We start from the raw sequence: 27,883 nt of genomic DNA on the forward strand, positions 1-27,883 counted from the left end.
ATACAAACTGTCATCATAAATTGCATGTGTTATAACATACTATCAGAATTGAGGCTGGCCATGGGAATGATATCACCTATTTTCTTTCATACCTACGGGTGTAATACTGGCTGATCCAGGGCAATACACTCATGCCGCCTGAGGCTGTATTGCCTGGCTACCCATGCAATAAAGCCTCGTGACGTCACGGCGTTAACAAAAATTCTATTTCCTCGGTATAATTTTAACATTTTTTTCACAAACTTGACTGGTTTTACTATAAAAGATGCAAACAATGGAATTTTTGTTGAAAATATCTCGTAATTTTTCTAGAAATTGACTTTCAGCGGTGGATTTCTTTGAGTTTTTTTTTTCAAAATGGCGGGATATTATAGTTGTAAAATTTTAATAAAACGTTGAGGTATGAAAGAAAAATACTCTTTCATAAGTGGATATGTAGGATAGGGATATTCTACCCTTGGGATCACAAAATGTCGGCAAGCCTCGGGTTTTACTACATTTTATGACCCTCGGGTAGAATATCCCTATCCTTCATATCCACATATGAAAGAGTCTTATATTATAACACATGTATCAAACACATACTAGTAGCACGCACGTTATCATGGTTGGTAAACGGTTCCAAAGATCACTCGTTTTTGGCAATTAGAACTTGTAATGCTCCTTGTTATGTAAAACATCGTAAAGTGTATGGAAATACGCAGAAAATATTATTAGAAAAAAGAGATTTCGATTGTCACCAGTCCTGTTTTATTGGTTATATAACGAAAGTATATCAGGAACTGACATATAGAAGGGAACTAACATATATGGAAAGCCATAGCTGTCTTATGCGGTAAATCTTTAATATATTATGTGGTTTTGTCGTTATATTATGTGGTTTTGTCTTTATATGATGTGGTTTTGTCTTTATATGATGTGGTTTTGTCTTTATATTATGTGCATACACCAATATATGATGTGGTTTTGTCTTTATATGATGTGGTTTTGTCTTTATATGATGTGGTTTTGTCTTTATATTATGTGCATACACCAATATATGATGTGCTTTTGTCTTTATATGATGTGGTTTTGTCTTTATATTATGTGCATACACCAATATATTATGTGGTTTTGTCTTTATATTATGTGGTTTTGTCTTTATATGATGTGGTTTTGTCTTTATATGATGTGGTTTTGTCTTTATATGATGTGGTTTTGTCTTTATATTATGTGGTTTTGTCTTTATATGATGTGGTTTTGTCTTTATATTATGTGGTTTTGTCTTTATATGATGTGGTTTTGTCTTTATATTATGTGCATACACCAATATATGATGTGGTTTTGTCTTTATATTATGTGCATACACCAATATATGATGTGGTTTTGTCTTTATATTATGTGGTTTTGTCTTTATATTATGTGCATACACCAATATATGATGTGGTTTTGTCTTTATATTATGTGCATACACCAATATATGATGTGGTTTTGTCTTTATATTATGTGGTTTTGTCTTTATATGATGTGGTTTTGTCTTTATATTATGTGCATACACCAATATATTATGTGGTTTTGTCTTTATATTATGTGGTTTTGTCTTTATATGATGTGGTTTTGTCTTTATATTATGTGCATACACCAATATATGATGTGGTTTTGTCTTTATATTATGTGCATACACCAATATATGATGTGGTTTTGTTTTTATATTATGTGCATACACCAATATATGATGTGCTTTTGTCTTTATATGATGTGCACGTGGCCTTGTCTTTATATTATGTGCTTTGGTCATTATATTATGTGCATACACCAATATATTATGTGGTCATTTCTTTATATCGAAACACCAATATATCAAACGTTTTGATGATTGAGTTGGAACTAAATGTCCGGGGCCGCTGTGTTTGACCGACATACATTCAAACGTCTTCTTGAGAGAGACTGTTTTAATTCCCGCGAAAAAAATGGAGAAGCTACTATGAGAAATCGATCTCACAGCTCTACATCCTAACTTCTAAACGAACAAATACGATACAAATCTATGTCGGAGTTTATCTGACAAAGTGCTAATAACCCTCTGGTTACAGACAATCGGAGACAGGGTGCGTTTCAGAGAGGCCGTAGGACGGCGGGGTGGAAACGGTAACCTATGACCATCCTTGGAATGAAATTTAGAAGTTATCCCTTCTTCGGACTTATTAACATTAAGGTTCCAACAGCTAAGCAAAATTTTTATATGACCAAAACAGTTAACAGTTTTTTACCATCAGTAGGTAACAGAGTAATTTAGAAAAAGACTGTTGAATGTTAAATAACAGAGTTATTAGATCAATACAAAATATCCGTATCCGATTTTAATATTGAAAATCAATCGGTTAATTTGATTAATCGATTATCAATTTCCAACCGATTCCCATCACTAGTAAAAATAGAAGTATTACCGAATGTTGTCGGAAATGGATGTAGCATAGCAAATATTGTCTGTTCAAATGGTATCGTTTTTGTGTTTGTTGTTGTTTTTTTTTTGCAGTAAATAAAGTGGCACTTCGGGTCGATTTATGAATTTTGAGTGTTTTATACTTAATAACTATCGATTAACTCGAGATCTTTTGTAGCATTTGTGTGCAAATAATACCATTCATAGTTTGGGAAAATAGTGTTGTACATATATTTCCCATTTTATTTTTATTTCTGCACCCATACTTGCAAATATTTCAATTTTAAACAGCAAAATCATTCAGCTTCCACTGAAGAAAAAATATTTCTCAAGAAGACGTTTAGATGTGTGTTGGTCAAACAACGACCCCAGAAATTTAGTTCCAACTGAATCATTAAAACGTTTGATATATTGGTGTTTCGATATAAAGAAATGACCACGTAATATATTGGTGTATGCACATAATATATTGGTGTTTGCACATAATATATTGGTGTATGCACATAATATAAAGACAAAACCACATCATATAAAGACAAAAGCACACCCCTGGACTATCTCATAGTAAAACTGAGGCAACATAACAGAACAGGTAATTTGTCTATTGATGAACATCAAAAGAACCTTATAACGGTACACTGTGGTTGACTGTGTGTCTTTGAAGTAGGGCGACGCTTTCTCTGTAGTCTTCGAAGAATTTTTTGCAGGCCTTTGTTAGTTCAGATTTATTCCCTTAACTGCTTTTGTTTTGCTATGAGATAGTTCAGGGGTGTAGAGATCGTAGGTAATCGGAACCCCTGGAGTATCGAGGATAGAGAACAACAAACCCAACAGACACGCAAGTTACATTCGCAACGTAAAATATTGACAGAATGTCGTGAAATATAGGACTGCATGTGCATATATAAAATAGTACATTAGTAAAATATTGACAGAATGTCGTGAAATATAGGACTGCATGTGCATATATAAAATAGTACATTAGTAAAATATTGACAGAATGCCGTGAAATATAGGACTGCATGTGCATATATAAAATAGTACATTAGTAAAATATTGACAGAATGTCGTGAAATATAGGACTGCATGTGTGCATATATAAAATAGTACATTAGTAAAATATTGACAGAATGCGTGAAATATAGGACTGCATGTGCATATATAAAATAGTACATTAGTAAAATATTGACAGAATGCGTGAAATATAGGATGCAGTGCATATATAAAATAGTACATTAGTAAATATTGACAGAATGCGTGAATATAGGACTGCATGTGCATATATAAAATAGTACATTAGTAAAATATTGACAGAATGTCGTGAAATATAGGACTGCATGTGCTATATATAAAATAGTACTTATAAAATATTGAGCAGAATGTCGTGAAATATAGGACTGCATGTGCATATATAAAATAGTACATTAGTAAAATATTGACAGAATGTCGTGAAATATAGGACTGCATGTGCATATATAAAATAGTACATTAGTAAAATATTGACAGAATGTCGTGAAATATAGGACTGCATGTGCATATATAAAATAGTACATTAGTAAAATATTGACAGAATGTCGTGAAATATAGGACTGCATGTGCATATATAAATATAGTACATTAGTAAAATATTGACAGAATGTCGTGAAATATAGGACTGCATGTGCATATATAAAATAGTACATTAGTAAAATATTGACAGAATGTCGTGAAATATAGGACTGCATGTGCATATATAAAATAGTACATTAGTAAAATATTGACAGAATGTCGTGAAATATAGGACTGCATGTGCATATATATAAAATAGTACATTAGTAAAATATTGACAGAATGTCGTGAAATATAGGACTGCATGTGCATATATAAAATAGTACATTAGTAAAATATTGACAGAATGTCGTGAAATATAGGACTGCATGTGCATATATAAAATAGTACATTAGTAAAATATTGACAGAATGTCGTGAAATATAGGACTGCATGTGCATATATAAAATAGTACATTAGTAAAATATTGACAGAATGTCGTGAAATATAGGACTGCATGTGCATATATAAAATAGTACATTAGTAAAATATTGACAGAATGTCGTGAAATATAGGACTGCATGTGCATATATAAAATAGTACATTAAGTACCAACGTCATTGACAGAATGTCGTGAAATATAGGACTGCATGTGCATATATAAAATAGTACATTAGTAAAATATTGACAGAATGCCGTGAAATATAGGACTGCATGTGCATATATAAAATAGTACATTAGTAAAATATTGACAGAATGCCGTGAAATATAGGACTGCATGTGCATATATAAAATAGTACATTAGTAAAATATTGACAGAATGTCGTGAAATATAGGACTGCATGTGCATATATAAAATAGTACATTAGTAAAATATTGACAGAATGTCGTGAAATATAGGACTGCATGTGCATATATAAAATAGTACATTAGTAAAATATTGACAGAATGTCGTGAAATATAGGACTGCATGTGCATATATATAAAATAGTACATTAGTAAAATATTGATTTGAAGAATGTCGTGAAATATAGGACTGCATGTGCATATATAAAATAGTACATTAGTAAAATATTGACAGAATGTCGTGAAATATAGGACTGCATGTGCATATATAAAATAGTACATTAGTAAAATATTGACAGAATGTCGTGAAATATAGGACTGCATGTGCATATATAAAATAGTACATTAGTAAAATATTGACAGAATGTCGTGAAATATAGGACTGCATGTGCATATATAAAATAGTACATTAGTAAAATATTGACAGAATGTCGTGAAATATAGGACTGCATGTGCATATATAAAATAGTACATTAGTAAAATATTGACAGAATGTCGTGAAATATAGGACTGCATGTGCATATATAAAATAGTACATTAGTAAAATATTGACAGAATGTCGTGAAATATAGGACTGCATGTGCATATATAAAATAGTACATTAGTAAAATATTGACAGAATGTCGTGAAATATAGGACTGCATGTGCATATATAAAATAGTACATTAGTAAAATATTGACAGAATGTCGTGAAATATAGGACTGCATGTGCATATATAAAATAGTACATTAGTAAAATATTGACAGAATGTCGTGAAATATAGGACTGCATGTGCATATATAAAATAGTACATATTAGTAAAATATTGACAGAATGTCGTGAAAAATATAGGACTGCATGTGCATATATATAAAATAGTACATTAGTAAAATATTGACAGAATGTCGTGAAATATAGGACTGCATGTGCATATATAAAATAGTACATTAGTAAAATATTGACAGAATGTCGTGAAATATAGGACTGCATGTGCATATATAAAATAGTACATTAGTAAAATATTGAGAATGTCGTGAATATAGGTGTTGCATATATAAATTACATTATATGACAGAATGCGTGAAATGGACTGCATGTGCATATATAAAATAGTACATTAGTAAAATAGTAAAATATTGACAGAATGTCGTGAAATATAGGACTGCATGTGCATATATATAAAATAGTACATTAGTAAAATATTGACAGAATGTCGTGAAATATAGGACTGCATGTGCATATATAAAATAGTACATTAATTACCAACGTCATTGAAAAACAACACATAAAAATCGTCTACATATACTCAGTTGTGGATTTCAAACAGATTCCGTCGCAAAAAGGATGTCGACACGAACCGGACGTCCAAACATCATTTTGTAACCACATGACCTGTAAATCCCGTATGCAAATGAGATTTTGGACTAGAATAGTTAGTAGTTAGGAAAATCGTCAGAATTTGCGATGTTTTTTCTCGTGTTTCTCCAATTATGTATAAGTATTGGCATTGAATGATACGTTGAATGAAAGATAAACATTTATGTGCTTTTTAATCGTTTAAAGTGAAGCTGGCTACCGTAGGTTAAATAATGGGAGTTGCCAGCCTCGACTACAGAGAATATTACTAAGACATCTAAAATAAAATCTTTGTTAAAACAAAAATGCGTGCGCATGTGAGTTGACTGTGTGGTTTTAAAGAAGGGCGTTGCTCTCTATTAGATGTAGTCCTCAAAGAAAATTTTGAAGGCCTGTGATTGGTTTAGATTTTTCCCCCTGAGTTGCCTTCAGTTTTACAATGAGATAGTCCAGGGGTTTAGAGAACGTAAGTGATCGGAACCCCTGGAGTATCGATGATGATCGAACCATTCATAATCAGTAACTGAAACATTCAAGATAGAAGCACAGTCCCCATTTAGCTGTAATATTGTAACTTAAAAGACTTATAGACAGATAATGGTGTCGTGTCGTCTTTAGAGCTACAATCGGTGACTGTTACTGCTTATGAAGTAAAGAAATGATTGTGCAAACCATTATTAAAAGGTCTATATGCATTTTCTCGTACTTGCTTTATATCACTTACCTACTAGGCAATACAACTAAACCGTATAAAATATCAAATTTACAACGAGACATTATTTGTTTACTTATAAATATGGTGCTCTTTTCGAAAGAAAATCATACGCAAGTCTACAAATTATGAATTTGAAGTCTAATGAGTGGTAAAGTAGATATTTAGACTCCCTGTTAGGATTCTGGTTGCCAAAATAATATATAAATGCATGTATACGCTTGAAATAATTGGAAAACTACATCAAAGTATAGAAAATTGTGCCTGAGTGATTTTCTGAGGCAGTGCTCCACTATGACACATAAGCAACATTTCGTACCTGGTATACGGATATTCGTTCTGACCCCCATTGGCCTCTTATAATATATGTTCCATGTTGCAGTAAGAATTTTTATTTTATTTTATCAGAGACAGATGTCGACAGATTTGAATATTGCTTTCAACATATGAATACAATTCTTATTATCTTATCTTTATCTATTATTTCAACTCGAAACAAATGGTACAGCGGTTCGGAATAGCATTTTCCTGCCATAACAAGATCATATGTATAAGTACATTTTATACGTACAGAGGTGATCAAAGCAGTGCTGTCTTATCAGAAGTCAGATAAATATATACGACTCAATTTTATGTTGTGGTTCTCATTGCAACAAAAAACGTTTTAGTTATCTCATGGGATAAAAAAACCAAAAAACAATAAAATGTATGATAGCTCACTATCATTTTTGATTATATCTCCGCATAGTGAGGGTCATCTACCTTGTGTATATATTAATCATGGCGTCATTAATGTATGAGCGAATCTGGCATAGTTTTGTTTGCAAGGTATATAGTTATATTATACTTGTATTAAGGATATATTCCTCTGACGTTTCAATTCCGTTGAAGTCTCGTTTTCAACATATATATGTAGATTAAAGAAGTTAAGATGTTTCAAATACAATTAATCAACATATGTATGTAACAAGTTGTCAGTTGCATATTTTGTCAAAAAATGACATTTCTATATTATACATATTAGATTTTTCATACGAAGATTTAAAAAAATGGCCCGTTTTGGCGGCCATTTTAAAAATGTGTCTTTTTTTTCGCTTTGAGTAGAGCCAAAGTTTATAACCACTTTTAACTTAAATAGCGGCAAAGAGCTCATTTTCTGTAAATCTTTACTAGGTGTGTGATAATTAAAATATTGAGCATTAATGTGTGAAATGATACACCTTTGTCACTTTTTTTCCATTTAATGGTAATTTGAGTACTTTTATTTTTTATTCTAAAATATTGAAATATAACATATATTCAAATGGGACAAAAAGCAAATCTGACTGATTTAGAAAGAGCAACCTTTTTCCCTATTGATATGCAAAATATTTACAAAAGTTTAATACCAGACCTTTTTCTATAAAGTGTAAAAATTGCCGAAAATGGTGCATTTTGTAGCTTAAAATTAAGGGGTAGTGGTAGAATATGTTGATTTTCTGAGTCTTGTTTACGAGTCTTATTTATCATAACTGGTATATTTTTTTTAAAGAAGACCACTTGAAAATAATACCATCTATTTTCGAATAGGTAATAGATGCCGTTATTGTAGGAAGGCAGCTAGAGTAGTTCCCCTTTTACCTTAAATATATTTGATTAATGCTATTAGTGGAAAAGGGACATTAGAGTAATCTCCCTTACTGTACAGGAAGTAAGCACAGCGCATGTTTTTCCTTAGACTTCCTTTTCGAAAAACAGTGCGGCTGAAGGAATCAATTGAAATCATACGAAATTGGTTTGTTTAATATTTGGTAGAAAAAGGTGTTGGTACAAAAATATTGATTACATTATCTTATTTAGGTTATTATTATTACATTTAAGCATTGTTGAGGGAATTTAAAGCTTTACTAAGTATGATGTTTACCGATGTAGAATGGCTAGATATTTTCTGCCATGTTGGGCCTTTTGGCCATGCCGAATACGGCACGTGGTATGAAAGTTTTGGTCATTGGTTAACTTGAATGTCATTTAATTTGCAAACTGTTTTAATTTATTTAGAACGAATTACAGTAATGATTTGATTTGAGCGAATGTAATGCTCTATTAGCACGATATTTTACCGTTTCATAATGGCTAGAAATTTTCTGCCATGTTGGGCCTTTAGGTCATGTCGGCTACGGCCCGTGGTATGAAGGTTTTGGTCATTTATTAATTGAATGTCAGTGGACTTAAACAACTGGATATATTTTATTTAGAAACAATTATTTTAATGATTTAAAAAAAAATGTGTTAACTTGTTATGCGACATTGAATTTCTATTTGAGCAGTGGCTAATTAGTCATGGGGAGGACAAGGAGGCCGTCTACAAGCCCTTACGCAAGAAATGAACCAGCCCCTCAACTTACCAGTATGTCATATTAGGGAATAAGAAGGTAATATTTAACATTGATGATAGTGCGTTAGTCAGTGTCCTGAATGCTCAGTCTTCTAAGGATAAGTTGGTAATGGAACTTATGCGCCCATTTGTATTAGAACGTTTGAAATATAACAATATTTTCAAGGCAAAACATGTTCCTGGTCTAGATAATGTAATTCCAGACTCTATTTCTCGTATGCAGTGGAGGCGGTTCCGGTCGGTGGCGCCTCAAGCTCAAGCTCATCCAGCTCAAATTCCAGAGAAATTCCGTCTGCTGTTATCAAGGATGAAGTAGATAGGTTATTGAGGGCCTCTATTTCTAGGAATACTCATAGGTCATACAGTACAGGGTTGTCAGCATTTGATACATTCAGAGAGTCTAATAGGCTGCCAAATGTCTGGCCCCCGATGGTTGAACACTTAGTTAGTTTTGTTGCCACATTGCCACTTAGGGGGTTAGCTGACACAACGGCTCGCTCCTATATTTCTAGCATTGGGTTCCAATGCAAAGTATTGGGGAAGTGTGATAAGACACAGAATTTTTTAGTAGGCAAAGTTCTTGAGGGGATGAAAAGGCTAAAACATAGGGTAGATACAAGGCTACCTATTACAGGACCCATCCTAGCTCAGATTGTTAAGGTTCTGCCATTAGTGTGTTTAAATAAATTTGAGTCCTTACTTTTTCATGCAGCATTTACAATGGCCTTCTTTGGATTTTTTAGGGTGGGGGAGTTATGCTTGTGTAAGGGAGGTAATCCAAGTCATGTTGTAGGAAGGGGAGATGTAACATTGGTACAGGGCCAATATGTACAAGTACACTTAAGATATACCAAAACTGACCAATCAGGAAAGGGAACTATAATTCAATTTCGGGTGTCTGATAATGAAATATGTCCTTTGAAAGCCATGGAAGCTTTTCTGAAAGTTAGACCAGGGGTGGGGGGTCCGTTGTTGTGTCACTTTAGTGGGGAACCTGTTACCAGATACCAGTTTTCATCAGTTCTTCAAAAGGCTCTTAGGTATCTAGATATGGATACGGCTTCTTTTAAAACGCATTCATTTCGGATTGGGGCCGCTTCTGCAGCATTTAAAGCTGGTCATACAGCTGACGTTATTAAAGAGGCAGGTCGTTGGAAATCTAATTGTTATAGTCATTATATCCGTATCCCCATAATCACATTTCCAGATCTGTAATCGAGCATGTCAAAATAATACTATGATTCTAACACAGTATTGAAGATATTTCAGGATTGGAAGTTTGGTTTCTGGGGTCTTCTATAATTAAAAGAGCGGGAATTGCAGCACGATCAAGACCAGGGGGTCTCAACTTAGGATTGCAGAGAATGGGAGCCAACATTTTCTGGCAGGGCTATGGTGGCCTTGGTATCCAAACAGGTAGAGAGTAAGATCCTGCAATCTGTAGCGGAAAATCCAAACATCTTGCTGCTTCATTGTGGAGGGAATGATTTAGGGAAAATTCCCATTGCAAAGCTTCGATCAGTATTTCGGAGGGTGATTGGGTTTTTGTATTCCCAGTTTCCAGGTGTAAAACTAATATTTTCACAGGTTCTACCCCGTTTGTCGTATAGATATTCTGATAATGTAACTGCAATGGAAGCTTGTAGGTGTAGGTTAAATAGTGATGTTGCAAGGGATGTTCTTGGGTTAGGGGTTTGCTATCTAAAATACCCAGATATTAAAGCTACAGAAGCCTTTTTCAGTCAGGATAAGGTGCACTTGTCAGAGTTAGGAAACAACATATTCCTAAATAGTTTACAAGGGGGTGTGAATACTTTGCCGGGGGGAAGGGGGTCCAGTATTTCCCGAGTAGTGTATTTAAGGATTACAATAAGTCAAGGCAATATGCTCATGTCAAAGTTAGGAAACAATTTTGTAAATACCATATTAGGTAGTGTTGGGAGGGGGGCAGTCTTTCATGGAGTAAAATAAAATAGTATAGGGTTAGGGTCACGGCTTAAGTTGTATTTGTGCGGCTCCCCCCACTAGGGTGTGGCGGTGGTAAAGATATGACTAATATGCATTTCGCATATCTTTACCATTTAGCGTTAGCGCATCGCACAACTACAACTTGTCTAGATTATTTGTCCGCTGTTCCCAGGGACAAATATTTTAGGATATCAACTACTGAACTTTGACCGCTGACACTCTCTTGGGTATCCAGGGTCAGATCATCTTGTGCCCTTTTGAATATGTGACCTTGAACTTGTGTCCTTGAACCTGTGAACTTTGAACTTGTGAAGTTTTGAACTTGTGAACTTGAAACCTATGAACTTTGCCCCCTTTTGACTTTGTGTCTTTGAACCTGTGTGCTTCCCTTTTAATCTTCATAAAATAGAGCCGTGACCATTTACGCCACAATAATAATAATAATAAAAGTAATTATATGTTTTATTAGTTATGTTTTTATTGGGCTTATCTTCGATAAATTCTGCGAACATCCATGCATATCAAACACCTCATTGGAAAATTATGGCTTTTATCTCTCGTGTATATGGTCAAAACGGCAAAATTACCATTACATCCAATATGTTACAACTAGATATCTTTGAGTGACAAAAGCACCAAAACGACCACACGGACATATGTTTGAAGTCCTTTTTCCAAAAAATTATATGAGAATAAAAGTTTAATAGAAGAATGTTTTCACTTCTCAGAGGAATACATCCTTAACATCGATAATTAGGTGTCTTAAACGAAATAAATGTCCGCACATTGTCTAAGAAACAATGTCGATTTTTTTTGCAACAAACAGCCATTTTGCACAACTGTACAGAGCCACCTTCCCGGAATAGGCATTGCATAATGATGCTCTTAATAGCATCTATACATTGTGTTCTCCGATAAACATTTTATTGTAGATTTAGAACAAAATATAGGACAATAAATAAAAGTTTTGATATTGATTTTAGATATTGTGACGGTCAAGTGGTCAGGACTCTATATCCAGAACCGACTTGAAAATAACCAGTGGTAGCGCGGCTACCGCCACCTAAGCATTTTAGGGGTAGAAGACTCTTGCCTAACTACCCTAACCATTGACGACTTAGTTACACCATGATTTCACCTGAATAGTTATAAATCCTATAAGAAACAACCAGGATTCCAAAATACAGGTACAAACTTAGCCATTTATTTATGAGACATATAAATAAATAGTTTTACATATAGATAAAATAGCTTTCATTCTTCCATACTTGTCTCATCTGTTATTTAGTTATATAATTTGGATAATAAGTATTAAGTCAATTCTTTGATAATAAATAGTAACAATGTTATAAATTAATAGTTTCAGATCTGATCCAATAAGTAAATAATTTATTCCATACTAAAGCTCAATAATAATAACTATCTCAGAGTTATACCATTACTATTACATTTGTACTACAAGTACAAATGATAAACATTCTTTTACAGAATAATTAAGAACCACTGTCAACTTGGAATAATCAACTCCTATATTCTCAGCAGAATAAATCCAAGTATAAAATACAACTTTTAGTCTATTTCCAAAGTAACTGTACTAATAAAATACCAAAAGATTAGATAAATCCCTTCTATTATAGTAATTCCTAAAGGTTCCTTGAAATAACCCCCTGATTCAATAATCTATGTATAATGCAACTGTAGAATATTCCAGCCTAAGCTAACAGAAATGTAAGAAATCCCGTTACAAAATAACGGTAAAACTGTTCCCTTAATAAATCACATATTTACAATAAATTCCCAGAAATTTTACATTTAAATACAGGAAAACCGTCCCCATCCAACACATATAAACTACACCTAACCTAATACATAAAGACAAGACAAGCTTTGGAACTGAGGAAACACCTCTTTGTCCATCGCTATACACCCACCTAAACAATATACGACCGACCCAGACAGAGACAGAACGCAGACTGACTGAAACTCGTTATGACGCAATGTTTAGAAACCGAGCGCGTGCAGCGATTGCTGGATTTGCTGGAAATGCTGGATCGCTGGCTGGAAAATCTCTAACCAAAGTGAAATATTATTTGATAATGATAAACCCAAACATTACAGAGCACAACTGTGGTAACACCCGTACCTTTATATTTATAATCATTATTAAACTATCGTCTGCAACTATTTAAGACGCCGGAAGTGTTTCCAATGTAAACTACGAATCATCAGGAAAAATACGAAACTACCGTAATATGCCAGCTCCGCCGCTGTCATACTAACATCATGGCTGCGTCCAGTATCGAGAACATGTGTTTCGGTTTACCGATTACCTGACAACTTATACATGAAATAACTTTGTAAGTAGTTCCAATAATAGATGCATGAATTATCCGATTGCTTGTTTAAACAGTGTGATATACATAGAAGAATATTCGTACCGAAACTATGACAAAACGTGGTGTTGTCACAATATATCATAAAAGGAAACACATTAAACACATTAGATTTACGGTATTGCATGATGTGATATTATAAATATATCATTTGTGAAATAAGTTAAAGCAAGATTGTCCTACGTTTCAAATGCCATTCACCAGCCATGGCATTATCGCCACATATAAAATAAATTTTATAGAAATGCTTAATTGCAATGTTTATTTTTTCAATATTTTATTAAAATGCATTGATCATTTGTTGAATTATACAAAAGAGTCAAAACTGTAAGTATTGCATTAGTATGTTGAACATCTGCCTTGGTAGGGTGACCTATTTTGTGTACAATCCATGCTTCATTATTCCTACCGAAGCTCCTACCTAGTTGCTCAATATTGTCCTTCAATAAAAATCCTTGTAAATATCTAGAACATTGAGAACTACCTGCTGTCACCTGCTATCATAGCTACAGCGAATAAAGTAATTTCCCTTTGATTTTGAATTCTATGCTGACGTTAAGGTTTTTTATTATTGCGAGTTGATTTACATTTCATTTATTGATATTATATTTTCTTCATCAATAAATAATTTAGGTTTTAATTGCCGAAACCATATAAGACTGGTCTCCCTATTTGTAGAAGTAGGTAAGTGCGCTTTGGTTTGGTTTGGTTTCGTTGTTGAACGTCCTATCAACAGACGGGGTAATTTAATGACGTGTCAGCTTTATATAGCGGAGGAAAGCCGTAGCACCTCGCGAATAACACCGACCAGCGGTCAGTACAACTGCCGCAAACGGGACTCAGAGGTGGAGGTCTCGTGGTAATATGTCGGGACATATTAACCACTTGATCACCGTGACCCCTGGTTTGTGCGCGTATGTTTAGGGAAACTGTGATAAGTACAAGTGTTGTTCCTTGTGCTATGGGAACTTTTGCCCTTTAATAGTGATAAAATCACCTCCCAGTGTGTATAAGACGTCACATTACTGCAGTAAAGTCATATTAATATCACTTGACGACATTATTATTGTGTCTGTTGCTTACTCGCCAAACAGAATGACATTCATGGTACAAATATGCCATCACAGTTATAAAATAGAACAATATCTCAATTTTCTATAGAGAAGGTTGGTTCTTCCGCTGTCCAACTATTACACTGGAAGTGTAATGACTTTGAAAATGACTAATTCAGATATAAAGTTAAAGGTGAAGGGAAAGCAACTAGGATCATGTGAGGTGTAGCCTTCTTCAGTCCTAATTGTAGTCAGTTTGGAGTTAAAGACTGAATCGGAGTGGGATTCAATCACATGACCATATAATTTCACATGCTTCATCTATATCTCATTTTGAAAGCCCAAGTACTCAATCTAAATGTTGTACTTCATCCCATGTGGTTGTTTTGACCGATATACATTGCATTTGAATGTTTAGCCGATACCCAATTCTGATATTCAACTGATACCTGATTTTGATGTTTAACCTATAACCAATTCTGATGTTTAACCGATACCCAAATCTGATGTTTAACCGATACCCTATTCTGATATTTAACCGATACCCAATTCTGATGTTTAACCAATACCAAATTATGATGTTTAACCGATACCCAATTATAATATTTAACCGATACCCAATTATAATATTTAACCGATACCCAATTATAATATTTAACCGATACCCAATTCTGATGTTTAACCTATACCCTATTCTGATGTTTAACCGAAACCCTTTTCTGTTGTTTAACCGATACCCAATGCAAATATTTAACCGAAACCCAATTCTGATGTTCAACCGATACCCAATTCTAATATTTAACCGATTCCCTATTCTGATGTTTAATAGATACCCAATTATGATGTTTAACCGATACCCAATTCTAATATTTAACCGATAACCTATTCTAATATTTAACCGATACCCAATTTTGATGTTTAACCTATACCATATTCCGATGTTTAACCGATAACCTATTCTGATATTTAACCGATACCCAATTTTGATGTTTAACCTATACCATATTCCGATGTTTAACCGATAACCTATTCTGATATTTAACAGATACCCTATTCTGATGTTTAACCTATACCCTATTCTGATGTTTAATTGATAACTGATTTTGATGTTTAACCGTTTCTCCATTATCATGCTTGTCAATAGACTATTTTGATATTTATCTGATACTCCGCCATTCCATTTGCGAGAAGAATCATTCCATACGAATTCTTTTAGGCTATCAACTGGTATGAATCGACAAAAGGAACGCGCGGTAGTTTTCAGTATTTAGACAGCGATTTGGAATCGATTCATACGTGCAGCAAATGCCAGGTACTTCACTGTGTGTCGGTGTTTTATTCCATATTCTCTTGCTATCTATTTAAGTATGAGGATTTAGACCTTCGTTTTCTCCTATCTCATAAAACAATGATTAAACAATCTAATTTTAGGAAATATATAATTTATTCCATAACGTATGGTCATTGATAAACTCACTTCATCACTAAGGTTCAACCTGGCCTGTCTCTTGTACATTTTGTGGGTATTCCCTCGAGTTGACTGATACAGTGAACTACTAAACATTGTGTGTTTCATCGTGTTTATCAATAATTTTGTATAGTTTACGTCAATACTCCAGTGTCGGAAGACCCAGTGTTTCAATAACTTTAATCAGATCTAATAGGATAACGATCTTTCTTTATTTAGTTACACATTGACAGAAAACAGCATGCTTTTTATTGTCTATCAAAGTTCCAGCCAATCGAAGTCCAGCTTTCTCGACAATGGTTTGTAGCTGTTCCAGTGTATATTTACAACTGAGTCCAACACCTTCGTGAAGGTAAAGATGTTCTCCCTTCTTCATCGCCAAGTCTATACCCAAGCCAGCTGTATATAAAATAAGATATCCAAATGTTTGATATCAAGTTCAAAGATATATTAGGTATCCATATAAATTGGTTTCATTTTCATTTAGATTTGATTGAAATTGCAATTTTATATTTGTAAGTACAAATTCCAGCTTTTATCAAATGGTGTTGCATCTTGTGTTCAGTAATACATTCTATGTTGCTATTGGATAAGTCGATATTGCCGTACACGTTGTGTACAGAAGACCTATGTTTTATGTGCCATTTTTTCATACTCGTGCATCAAGAAGACCTTTTTTATGTTATTCACCAACAACATTTTGAGAATCAAAATACAAAATACTTACTTACAATGCATACGTTTTATTTTAATAAGTACAAATAAGAGCTGAAAATGATATTTTTGCATTATTTCCAAACATCATTATAATTAAATCTTCAGTGCATTGAAATGAGCATGTATGGTAAGACCATAAAACCAAGGGGTGGTTTAAGCTTTTTGAAAAACATTTTTTTTCAATTGCATTAGTAGTTAGAAAGATATTTCTGAAGTTATGTTTTCATTCAAACATACATAAGGCATACACACAAGAATTTTACAATGCATAAATTCTGTGTTGTAATTAACGTTTATAAGGCATCATACATGTTTGTCAATTTAATGATTTCTCACAGCTGAGTTTTTCAAACCTTATAGTTTTAAATAGATTAGTATATGGCATATATAACTTATCGATATTATCATTTTGTCTATAAACAATATGCACCGTGGCGTAGCAATTTATGATGTGACGTCACTGTTCTATGTCCACATACTTTATACGTAGCATATTTATACTGGCTAGAGTCAGACTTACGTATAGAGTACTGGACATCCTCTTTAGCTTCAATGTAGGTCCTTATATAACTCATGTATTCAGGATTTATGTTCCGCACGAAATCCACATGATACGAGAACTTGTCTAGGTTTATCATACTGCCCTCCTCCCTGTTCAGTCTAGTAATTCCGTTCAAATTTAATCTACGTAGATAGCCTTAAATGATAATTTTTTTTATTGTACACGAGAAGATGAAGGCGATCTCCTAAAACAGTGTAATTTGTTAGATAATTGTAAACGAAAATATGAAGGCAGTCTCACAAAATATTGCAATTTTTAACATAATTGTAAACAATAACATGAAGGCGATCTTCCAAAATAGTGCAACTTATTAGAGAATTGAAAATAATAAGATAAAGATGATCTAAAAACAGTGCAATTTGTTCGATAATTGTTAATGAAAGATAAGATTGCCTCTTACAATGTAGTATTTTTGAGGGATAGGATGGGCACTAACCTATCACGAGACAATTTTATCAGGCGATGGTGCCCTCTTATCCAGGCCGAAATGGGTTTAGTACTTCATCCGCACAATGTTATGACCCATTTTCATTTCATCGTAACAGTAATAGTAACAGGGACCTCTCGCAAAGCTATTTTAATTTACTTACCATGTTTTTAGCTTATAAGTAGAACAAACTGCACATACAGAACAGTATTTTGAAAATTTTGATCCCATGGTTTAAGAAACAGAATTACCGCCATCATCATTGTAGGCCTTTAGTACAGCATCTCTACTCAGGGTGATATCAGCCGAAAATGCCAGTCGACATTGATCTGCAAGTTAAAACTGAGTTTTTATACGTGTCAAACACATTAAAGAAAATAATGGCTATCTATACACTTGTACGGAAATACGTGACTAAAACAGAAATAGGATATCATTCTTTATGAGCAAAAAGAATTTGTATGACTGGTTTCAGAAAATTTCGTATGAAATAAACACTCATATATGGATATATTACAATTAAATGACAACAAATGATAATAATAAAAAAAAAAAAAAAAAAAAACCCAAAAAATTAACAAACAAACAAACTTCGCTATAAACTTCGCTATAAACCGCCTCTTATGAAATCCAATGTATTAAGCAATATGTAAGGCACGCATTCTCCTTATGTATGTTTAAAACACATACCTGTCATTATGGTCGAGATGAGCCGCAACGTACTAATTTGATCCTCGTATGAAAGGTTGAAGATCGTCCCTATCCAAAGAATCAGCTTTGTTCCTTTGATCTGTCTATAAGACATAGAAAACAGACAGATGTGTATCATTGCGCAGGTCTGATTTCAAAGCAAACGTAAATCGCTTCGGTGGAAGTTATAAGATTGGTGGTTACATGCAGTGCCATATCCAAACGCGATTAAATTCAACAAGCATGGTAAAAAGTTCAAATACGAAGGTTTCCAAAGTTTTTTGCTTTTAATTTCGAAACCTTCTTACAATGTTTTTTTTACCTATTTCATAGGTTTATGTATGGTTTTATAACATAAAAGCTCCAAAGTTCTATATTCCATCATACCCTTGGACCTCTTTACTCTTTGGTTATAAATGATAGAGGGTTCAAAGTTTGTCAAATGTATTTTTTTATAAGGAACAATATTCGCAAATATTTGCAATGCTTGAATGTCATACAACATCGTGATTTCAATGTAAAAATGACCTAGAAAGATCTACATTTAATTTGTATATTAACCTACCTTAATTGTTCTATTCCTTCTTTGTAATCAGACACTATCGGGTGAATTTTCAGCGAGTCGCCGTATTCATTTTTTAGTTTTGTTGCTGCTTTCAACAAAAACTCTGAAAAATATCAAGGTTATCAATATTTTGACCCTGAAACTTTAAAGCTACATAGACATTCATCACATATGCATGAATACAACGCATATTGTGTTATTGGCTCGTGTTATATTTGACTCTATCCTTTCTTGGAGCTTTGTCTCAGAAAACAATACAAAGTAGTATTTTGAAAAAAAAACTAATATAGAGGAAACATGCATACGAGAATTTATCCAACTTTACATTAAACATATAATTGTAGGCTATAAGCCTATCTGAGAGCGCATCGGTTAATCTATGTTTGGTAGGTTTTACAAACTGCTATGAAATAGTTATACATGTATATAATTGTTATGTATGCAGTTTAGATGACAGGTAGATAATTATATAAAGGGTTTCCAACAGCAAAAGAGTTGATCTTGATCCATCGGTTGATCGATCTCTTATCTATGGCACGTGTTCCATTCTTATTTCTTAGTGTATTGATTTACGGACTGTACTACTAGACTTATTAGATATTAGCTAAATATTTGACATTGAATATATAACAAGAACAAAACTTTATATAGTGTTGAAGACTTTTACTTTAACTTTATACAAAAAATACGAGACTGCGGCTTCAAAATATATCTCAAAATTATTGTCAGTTACCAGGCTTAAAATTTCGAACCAGTAGTGTCACATAAAACATCTTTTAAGGTATATCTTTCACTGATGTTTACATTATATTTTTTATGTGTATAATCTGTAATCACACTAGAGTTTGACGTTGAATACGGTCTTTTTATTTCCGTTTCCAGTTTACCGAGAAAGTTTTCTAACTGTACATATACGGATGATTAACATTGCTCAACGTTACCGAGACATCTCTACCATAATAGTTCGCTTCGGCCAGTTCGAGGTCTCTATTTACCAACACTCTTCTCCAGATTTAGACCTGTTACCTTATCAATTCAATCACGACCTCACAAAAACAGTGTCTGAAAGTGACCATCGGTATACAGAAACATGCAAGTCTATGGCCCAAGTCATATTATTCATGACCCAATTTAGTATCGCATATTGCTAAATCAAAGAACCACAAAACACATCATAATGCTTTGAAACCGAATCAAAATACATTTGCAAGACATAAATGAAGGGAGATAACCCTGTGTAATAACGTGTGTGCAGGCGACCCTTTATTATCAAAGCCGTCAATGAGTATGGCTTCCATCTTATATTAATTAGTGAGCGTTCTGGTTAAAATGCAGGTGAAGAATTTGTAATACAGTGTAGTTATTTTGATCCATTTCTATCATGTTACATTTTTATAACGGTTGTGACTCACTTATATGGATAAGTATAATGCTGTTAAACACTGCAATTTAAATGTCATTGACATATAGTGTTTGTCTTAATTCATAATAACTGTTTTAGCTGACGATGATCAACTTCTGATGACTCAAATTCACGTATCCCGTATTCCTCGAACTACCAACCGGCTCCCTATTAGTATTTGTCTTAGACGTTTGGTTTGATGTCTAACCCCATGTTTTTGATGTCAAGGAATCAATTGAGCTCATAAAAAAATGTTGAATGCATAAATAAAAGAGAAATCCAAAATGGCGTCCAAAATGGCCACCGAAAAATCCAATTTAGCGACCATCTTATCTGGCATTGTTTCTTTCTGTTTTGAGAGTTTTTTTGATTAAAAAATTATAAAATCAACTAAATTGTTTTGGAGTTTTCTATTGATTACAAAATATCTGAAAATTAACAAAAGAGTCAACCTAATATTCAGTTACTTTTGTAAATATAGCATTTTTAGTGATTTGGCGGCCATTTTGGACGCCATCTTGAATATTTCGTGTAGCCCAAATAGAGAGCTCAACACCCACATGGATATTTTCATATACCCCAGTAGGAATATAATCAACAAAGGCAAAACTTTATAGGAGAATTTTTGGTTTGACCCCCTGGACAACTGGCTAATTAGAATAGTTTGACGGCCATCTTGAATGCTATTTCAGACGCCATTTTGCGATTTATTCATATGTAGTTTTCAATATACAACTTAAAATTATAATACTAAATGAAACCATCAATTCAGACTATAACACCAGTTTCGTTTACAAATGGAAACATAATGTCTTTTTTTCGCTTTTTTGGCGGCCATTTTGGACGCCATTTTGGATTTCTCTATTATTTAGGCATTCAACATTATTTTTGCTGTGCTCAATTGATATCAAAAACATGGGGTTAGACAACAAAACCATACGTCTAAGACAAATACTAAAAGAGTTATGCTTAATTAAAGAATTTGGCAGCCATCTTGTTCACCATCTTGAATTTCTCGAATTGTCCAAGGGTAGGAACTCCACATCCACCCGGATCTCATTATACACAACCTATAGATGAACAATCAACAGAGAAAAAACCTATATCAGAAAATGTTGGGTCATACCCCTCCGCGTTTAGACTATACCTCCTGAAATGTCCAAGGGATAAAATGTCAGTGTGCTCTGTCGTTTGATCAGATCGTCGATAACAAACCGCGTCTTAGAGCAGTCACCACTACAAAGGTCAACCAAGGTCAAGTCATTGGGAGCATCCGGGATGATATCCTGCAACATCAAATAGAAAAAATACTATCTATTTAAGACCTTCTCTCTCTAAAAAAACAACTTCAAGTACCTCATGGTAGATAATATATTTCTCATTCTAAAAGTAGTTCAGTAGGACTATTAATCCTTGGTAAAGCATAGGAAGATTACATAAATCGAAAAAATCACAATGCAACATTTTCTTGTGAAGAGTAATCTACAGAATGTGCAATTCATCAAATTAAAGTTAGATACAAACTTTACGCTTCATTTACATAAAATCTTTACATTTGCTAGATTTATAAGGTGTTAGTTACCTGGACGTTGTGTTGCAGAATCCATGTTTCACTTGCAGTTAAATAATAGCCGTCATTAAAATCGTTATTGTCCTTTTGAAGCCTTGATCCAACTTCGTCGTATTCGTACGAGAAAGGTATATACTTTGGACTTGACTCCAATCCGGCCACCAATGTCTGCTTTAGTTCATCTGCCATATTTTCCTGTAGAATATACCGTGACAGCATTAAGAAAGTGTCCAGAGTAATAATTTAAAAGAATTGAGTGTTAATGTTATCAGGTCAATAACATGAAAAGGAGACACTTTGAACACACTGGAAGGTACCTTATAAAAAGAGAAACCTTCGATTTTCCATCTTCACTTTGAGTTCCAGTTCAAATGTCATTGTCTAACGGAACTGCGTAGTTTTCCTAAAGGTATTCACTTCGATACCATTTTCAAACTTGTTGTCCATAAAACCAAATCTCATGTTTTGGAGATGTCAACGAGTTGATTAATACTGTACAGTTGCTTATATTCGCGGGGATTTTTATTTTGCTAAATTCGCGGGTCCATTCAAAATCGCAAAATTTCATACCTCACGAAAATAATCAAAATCATGGTTTCACGTATTATAATCTGTCATAGGAATGGGAGTTTACAAGGCCAGACAGATATATCACGAAAATAATCCCCCGCGAATAAGTCCAAAACAGTTAATCGCCAAATTTTACACTTGCAAAATTTAGTAACCAGACAGTAATGATTGTATGTTTTACTCAACAAAAGATAGTTAATCACAGAAGTTTCACCTAACATTTAATTTTGAGGAAACAATATAATGTGTTTTGTATCAATATTTGCATTGCCAATGAACAGTATCTATATGTTGCTACTAGACCCAATGTATGATAATTTGTAGTATTTACATTGGCAGTTAGGCTCTGGCTTACTAATTCCTTTAGAGGATGGTCACCGACGTCAAGCCTGTGTACAGGTTTAGTGAAATATAATTTCTATTTTACCAAAATAGGTATGCATTGTAGTTAAAAGGTTTGTATGGAGGTGTTTTATTTATCTTTGTATATCCGGTTTATGGAACAACTACAATTAACGGTTATTGTTTAGTCGATGGCAACAATCCGAAAGCAACTATCGCGCGCTATCCATTGCTAGTAACTGCCATTCAAAAAATTCAACAGAGGTGCCTTAGGGTACGACACTGGACAGCGCCTTTGTTTGTGCCTGTGGACTTGGGGTTATAGCCTCACCATGCAGAGCTTCCATTCAACTCGGTCCAATGATAACATTGTTTTCTGCTAAAATTAGCCGAAAAAGGAGACATCGTAAAAGCACCCAGTCTGCTTTGTTTTGACGCCAGCTTCGTATTTCGGTATATATATTCATAGTGCCTCAAAATCCCGAGGGTTCTTTTGACAGTAAATAGCGACCCAAAAGAATGGAAACAGTCCATTGGTATGGACAGTTTTTTGGGCACCCACTGAGCCACAGGAGCCCACGAGTGATCCATTTTCTGCTTGATTATTTCAAAGGTTCAAGCTAAACCGGAACTGTCTCTGTTGCTAGCTTTAATGCCATAAGCACTCCACCACGAACAGATTTGAAAATCGGCCTGCTGATTTTTGGAAATGACACACCATACGGCAAATATACATTGTAAGTTGTCTAACTTGGACATGGATCGTGCTCCCGAAAATTGCAAAATCTTGCACCGAGCTTCACGTATCATGGTGTTCAACATTCTATAACCAGCCCTAAAACCACAACATTATTTCACTCAAATTTGCCATAATACACGATCAAATCTCTATCGAGTATCCTGTCGGTCCAAATATCATGCTGTCACCTGTTCCACTAAATGTCAAAATCTGTATTTCAGTTCACTTATATGCTAACGTGACTCTCTAGAACACTATTGAGGATGGGGCGTAGCTAGAGTTGTTACCCAGTATATGTAACACTTGCACTTTCCAACACGAGGTGGTGTTTGTATGACACTCTAGACGTGGGGGTTAATAACTTTGAGTGTGAATGTCGGGGGGGGGGGTGATGATAAATGGGAGGGGACAGGTTTGGGAAAACAAAGGGGTGGGGGGGGGCGGTGGGGGGGGGGGGGGGGGGGGTGGCGGGGGTGGGGGGTTTCAGGCGGTGGGGGGTCAGTTGGGGGGCGGGCAGGAGGTCGGGGGGGGGGGTGGGGCCGCGCGCGGGGGGGGATGGAAAGGGGGCAGCACGGGGGTATTGGGGGAGGTAGGGTGGGGGGGGTTGGAGTGGGGTGGGGGGGGGGGGGGGGGGGGGGGGGGGTGGGGGGAGGGGGTGGAGGGGGGTTATTTGGGAACCGGGCCGAGGGGGGGGGGCGGGGCGAGGGCGGAGGGGGGGGGGTGGGGAACGGGGGAGCATTGGGGGGGGGCAGTCGGGTGGAAGAGGGGGGGGCGCTTTGGAGGGGGGGCGGGGAAACAGGGGGTGGAGGTGGGGGAGGGGGGGGCGAGCGGGGGGCAGGAGGGGGCGGCGGGGGGGGAACCAAATTAGTCGGAGGGGAGGGATGGTAAATTGAGGTTCTTGGACGTGAAGTCAAATGGGCGGGGGGGGGGGGGGCAGGGGGGGGGGGTATGGGGGTGGGGGGTCACTACTTACCGGAGGGGGGGGGGGGGGATGGGGGGGGGGGTGTCTTCGAGTCAGGGGGGGCGGGAAGGACAGAAGCTCGTAAGGGTCGTGGTTGTGTTTGTACAAATCTTTTTTTTTTTTTTGGTATATGTGTTTTTTTTTTTTTTTTTTTTTTTTTTTTCATTTTATTTTTTTTTTTTTTTTTTTTTTTGCGTCAGCTGGTTTTTCTTTTTTTTTTTTTTTTTTTTTTTTTTATTATTTTTTTTTATTTTTTGTTTTTTTTTTTTTTTTTTCCAACAAGATGCTGTTAAATATAAACTACAAACTTTATACCAATGAAATTTGATCATGCCATCAGTGATTGGCTCGGAGCCTACTGTTATGAACCATCAAAAAAAAATATATAAATGCATGTATACGCTTAAAATAATTGGAAACATACAACAAAGTTATAGAAAATTGGGCCCGAGTGATTTTCTAAGGCAGTGCTCTACTATGACATATAAGTACCATTTCGTGTCCGGCCAAAAGGTATACGTATCTTCGTTCTAACCCCCATTGGCCATTTATATTATATGTTCCATGTAGCACTAAGAATTATTTTTTATTTTATTAGAGACAGCTGTCGAAAGATTTGAATATTGCTTTCAATATATGAATAAATTTCTTATTATCTTATCTTTATTATTTCAACTCGAAACAAATGGTACAGCGGTTCGGAATAGCATTTTCCTGCAATAACAAGATCATATGTATAAGTATACGTACATAGGTAATCAAAGCAGTGCTGTCTTATTAGAAGTCCGATCAATAAATATACGGGCGCCAAATGGGACACTTGTAATTTTGTACACGAAATCCAATTTTGTGTAGACAAAAATAAATTTTGTTCAACAAAAATAAGTCCAGATTAACAAAATTTATAATATATTACAAAAGAAAGTTTTGTTATACAAACGATCTTTTCAGTGGACAAAAGTCATGACGAAATTCAATTTTGTAGACAAAATTCAATTTCGTGACACAAAATTGAATTCTGTCGTAACAAAATCACTTTCGTCTTACAAAAATGTTAAATTATATTAATAGCTTCATTTCCTTTATGACAAAACTAAATTTTGTTTAATAAAATCATCTTTCGGTGGACAAATTTCATTTTTGTCGACAAAATTTATTTTTGGCTCGGCGGAATTCAATTTCGTCTCGACAGAATTCATTTTCGTCAGTTTAGTATGCAAATGAGTCCATGTTTGACCTTTAATTTTGACCTTGTAAGTTGCTAACCGATTGGTTGAAACGCTTACAGTTCGCTCAATCTTTGGCGAAGGGTAACCGGACTTGAAAGTTGTGATATAATGAACGAATATTTGTTGAATAGGTACGTAATCATTACGCTTATGACAATTCATGTGCATTTCCTTGAAAGACTATATTCCATTGAGTATCCATTTCTGTATGTACGTAATCGGTGTGTTTTTGATATCGTATCCTCTCTCCCCTTCTACTAGCCCTCATACATGATAATCCAGAGCATGCGCCTTTCATGTCGTGACATAATCTGCTGATTAAAGTAAGTATATTAAATATCCACAAGAATGACAAGGATGATACAAACACAGGTGCTTTCTCCAAAAACTCTTGCAGCCTATCCATTATGTAATAAATAATGTAACACCGTCTGCGCCTGCAATACCAACGGTCACTATATCCAATGAGAGGCCTCGTCACAAAATCGTGATGAGACAGTTCATTTGCATATATCCATATTTAGATTCGGTGACAAAATTGACTTCTGAGACACAAAATTTAACTTTGTGTTCAATTTTCACTTTCGTCTAATGAAACTCAATTTCGTCCACAAAAATGAATTTAGTCATGACAGAAATGAATTTTGTGTAGACAAAATTGAATTTTGTGTTCAATTTTCACTTTTGTCTAACAAAAGTGAATTTTGTCATGACAGAAATGAATTTTGTTGAGATAAAAATTAATTTTGTGTGCTGAAAGATAATTTTGTAAGACAAAAATGATTTCGTTATGACAAAATACACAAAATTGATATATTACAAAAAGATAAAGTCCCAATCGGCGCCTCGTATAAATACGACTCAATTTTATGTTGTGGTTTTCATTACAACAAAAACGTTTTAGTGCTCTCATGGGATAAAGAAAAAAAATCAATAAAATGCATGATAGCTCAATATCATTTTTGATTATATCTCCGCATACTGAGGGTCATCTACCTCATGTGTATATATTCAGCATGACGTCATTAATGTATGAGCGAATCTCGCATGTTTTTGTCTGCAAAGTATGACGTTATAGTTACATTATATTTGTATTAAGGATATAGACCTCTGACGTTTCAATCCCGTTGAAGTCTCCTTTCAACATAGATCAAAGAAGTTAAAAGGTTTCAAATACAATTAATCAACATCTGTAGCATGTTGTCAGGTGCAAATTTTGTCAAAAATGACATGTCTATTCTTAGTAAATTTTGTACAAGAAAATTGAAAAAAATGACCGTTTGATGGCCATTTTGAAAATGTGTCTTTTTTCGCTTTGAGTAGAGCCAATGTTTAACCACTTTTAACTTAAATAGCGGTAAAGAGCTCATTTTTGCTGTAAATCTTTTCTAAGTGTGTGATAATTAAAATATTGAGCATTAATGTGTGAAATGAGATACCATTGTCACTTCATTTTTTCATTTAACGGTAATTTGAGTACTTTTATTTTTTACTCTAAAATATTGAAATATAACATATATTTGAATGGGACAAAAAGTAAGCACATGGACCTCCCATTTTTCTGGCTGATTTAAAAGAGTAATTTTCTTTCTATTGATATGCAAAATATTTACAAAAGGTTAATACCAGAACTTTTTCTGTAAAAATTGCCGAAAATGGTGCATTTTGAAGCTTAAAATTAAAGTTTAGTGGTAGCATATAAGTTGCTTTTCTGAGTTTTACTTATGAGTCTTATCTATCATAACTGGTATATTTTTAAAGAAGACCACTTGAAAATAAATTCTGCAAACATTCATAGATATCAAACACCTCATTGGGAAATTATGGCTTTATCTCTCGTGTATATGATCAAAACGGCAAATCTCCCACAAAATCTAATACGTTGCAACTAGGTATCTTTGAGTGACAAAAGCACAAAAACGACCACAAGGACATATTTTTTCTTCAATATTGTTCTATGGTATGAACTTCTTTTTCCAAAAAATTATATGAGAATACAAGTTTAATACAA

The 27,883-nt window shown here is 34.5% G+C and overlaps 1 protein-coding gene across 1 annotated transcript; it reads right to left on the reverse strand.

Annotated features, from left to right (window-relative positions):
* Positions 1 to 16,309: 16,309 nt before the first annotated feature.
* Positions 16,310 to 22,220, reverse strand: LOC138316608 (histidine N-alpha-methyltransferase-like). Its single transcript, XM_069258284.1, has 6 exons — positions 22,044 to 22,220; positions 21,609 to 21,747; positions 19,060 to 19,162; positions 18,495 to 18,598; positions 18,056 to 18,133; positions 16,310 to 16,497 (listed from the first exon to the last, which is right to left on the reverse strand). The coding sequence occupies exons 1-6, from the start codon at positions 22,218 to 22,220 to the stop codon at positions 16,310 to 16,312; spliced, it is 789 nt and encodes a 262-aa protein (XP_069114385.1).
* Between the last annotated feature and the right edge of the window lie 5,663 nt (positions 22,221 to 27,883).

This window comes from Argopecten irradians, chromosome 2, assembly GCF_041381155.1.
Source record: "Argopecten irradians isolate NY chromosome 2, Ai_NY, whole genome shotgun sequence".
NCBI classification, from domain to species: domain Eukaryota; kingdom Metazoa; phylum Mollusca; class Bivalvia; order Pectinida; family Pectinidae; genus Argopecten; species Argopecten irradians.

What these genes read in the sequence shown, in the direction of transcription:
- LOC138316608 (XM_069258284.1), bottom strand. Translation starts at nt 22,220, where the DNA reads ATGGCAGATGAACTAAAGCAGACATTGGTGGCCGGATTGGAGTCAAGT. An exon ending in CATCTCGACCATAATGACAG is followed by an intron (nt 18,134 to 18,494) that starts GTATGTGTTTTA and finishes TTTAACTTGCAG; the next exon opens with ATCAATGTCGACTGGCATTT. An exon ending in GGCCTACAATGATGATGGCG is followed by an intron (nt 16,498 to 18,055) that starts GTAATTCTGTTT and finishes TTTTATATACAG; the next exon opens with CTGGCTTGGGTATAGACTTG.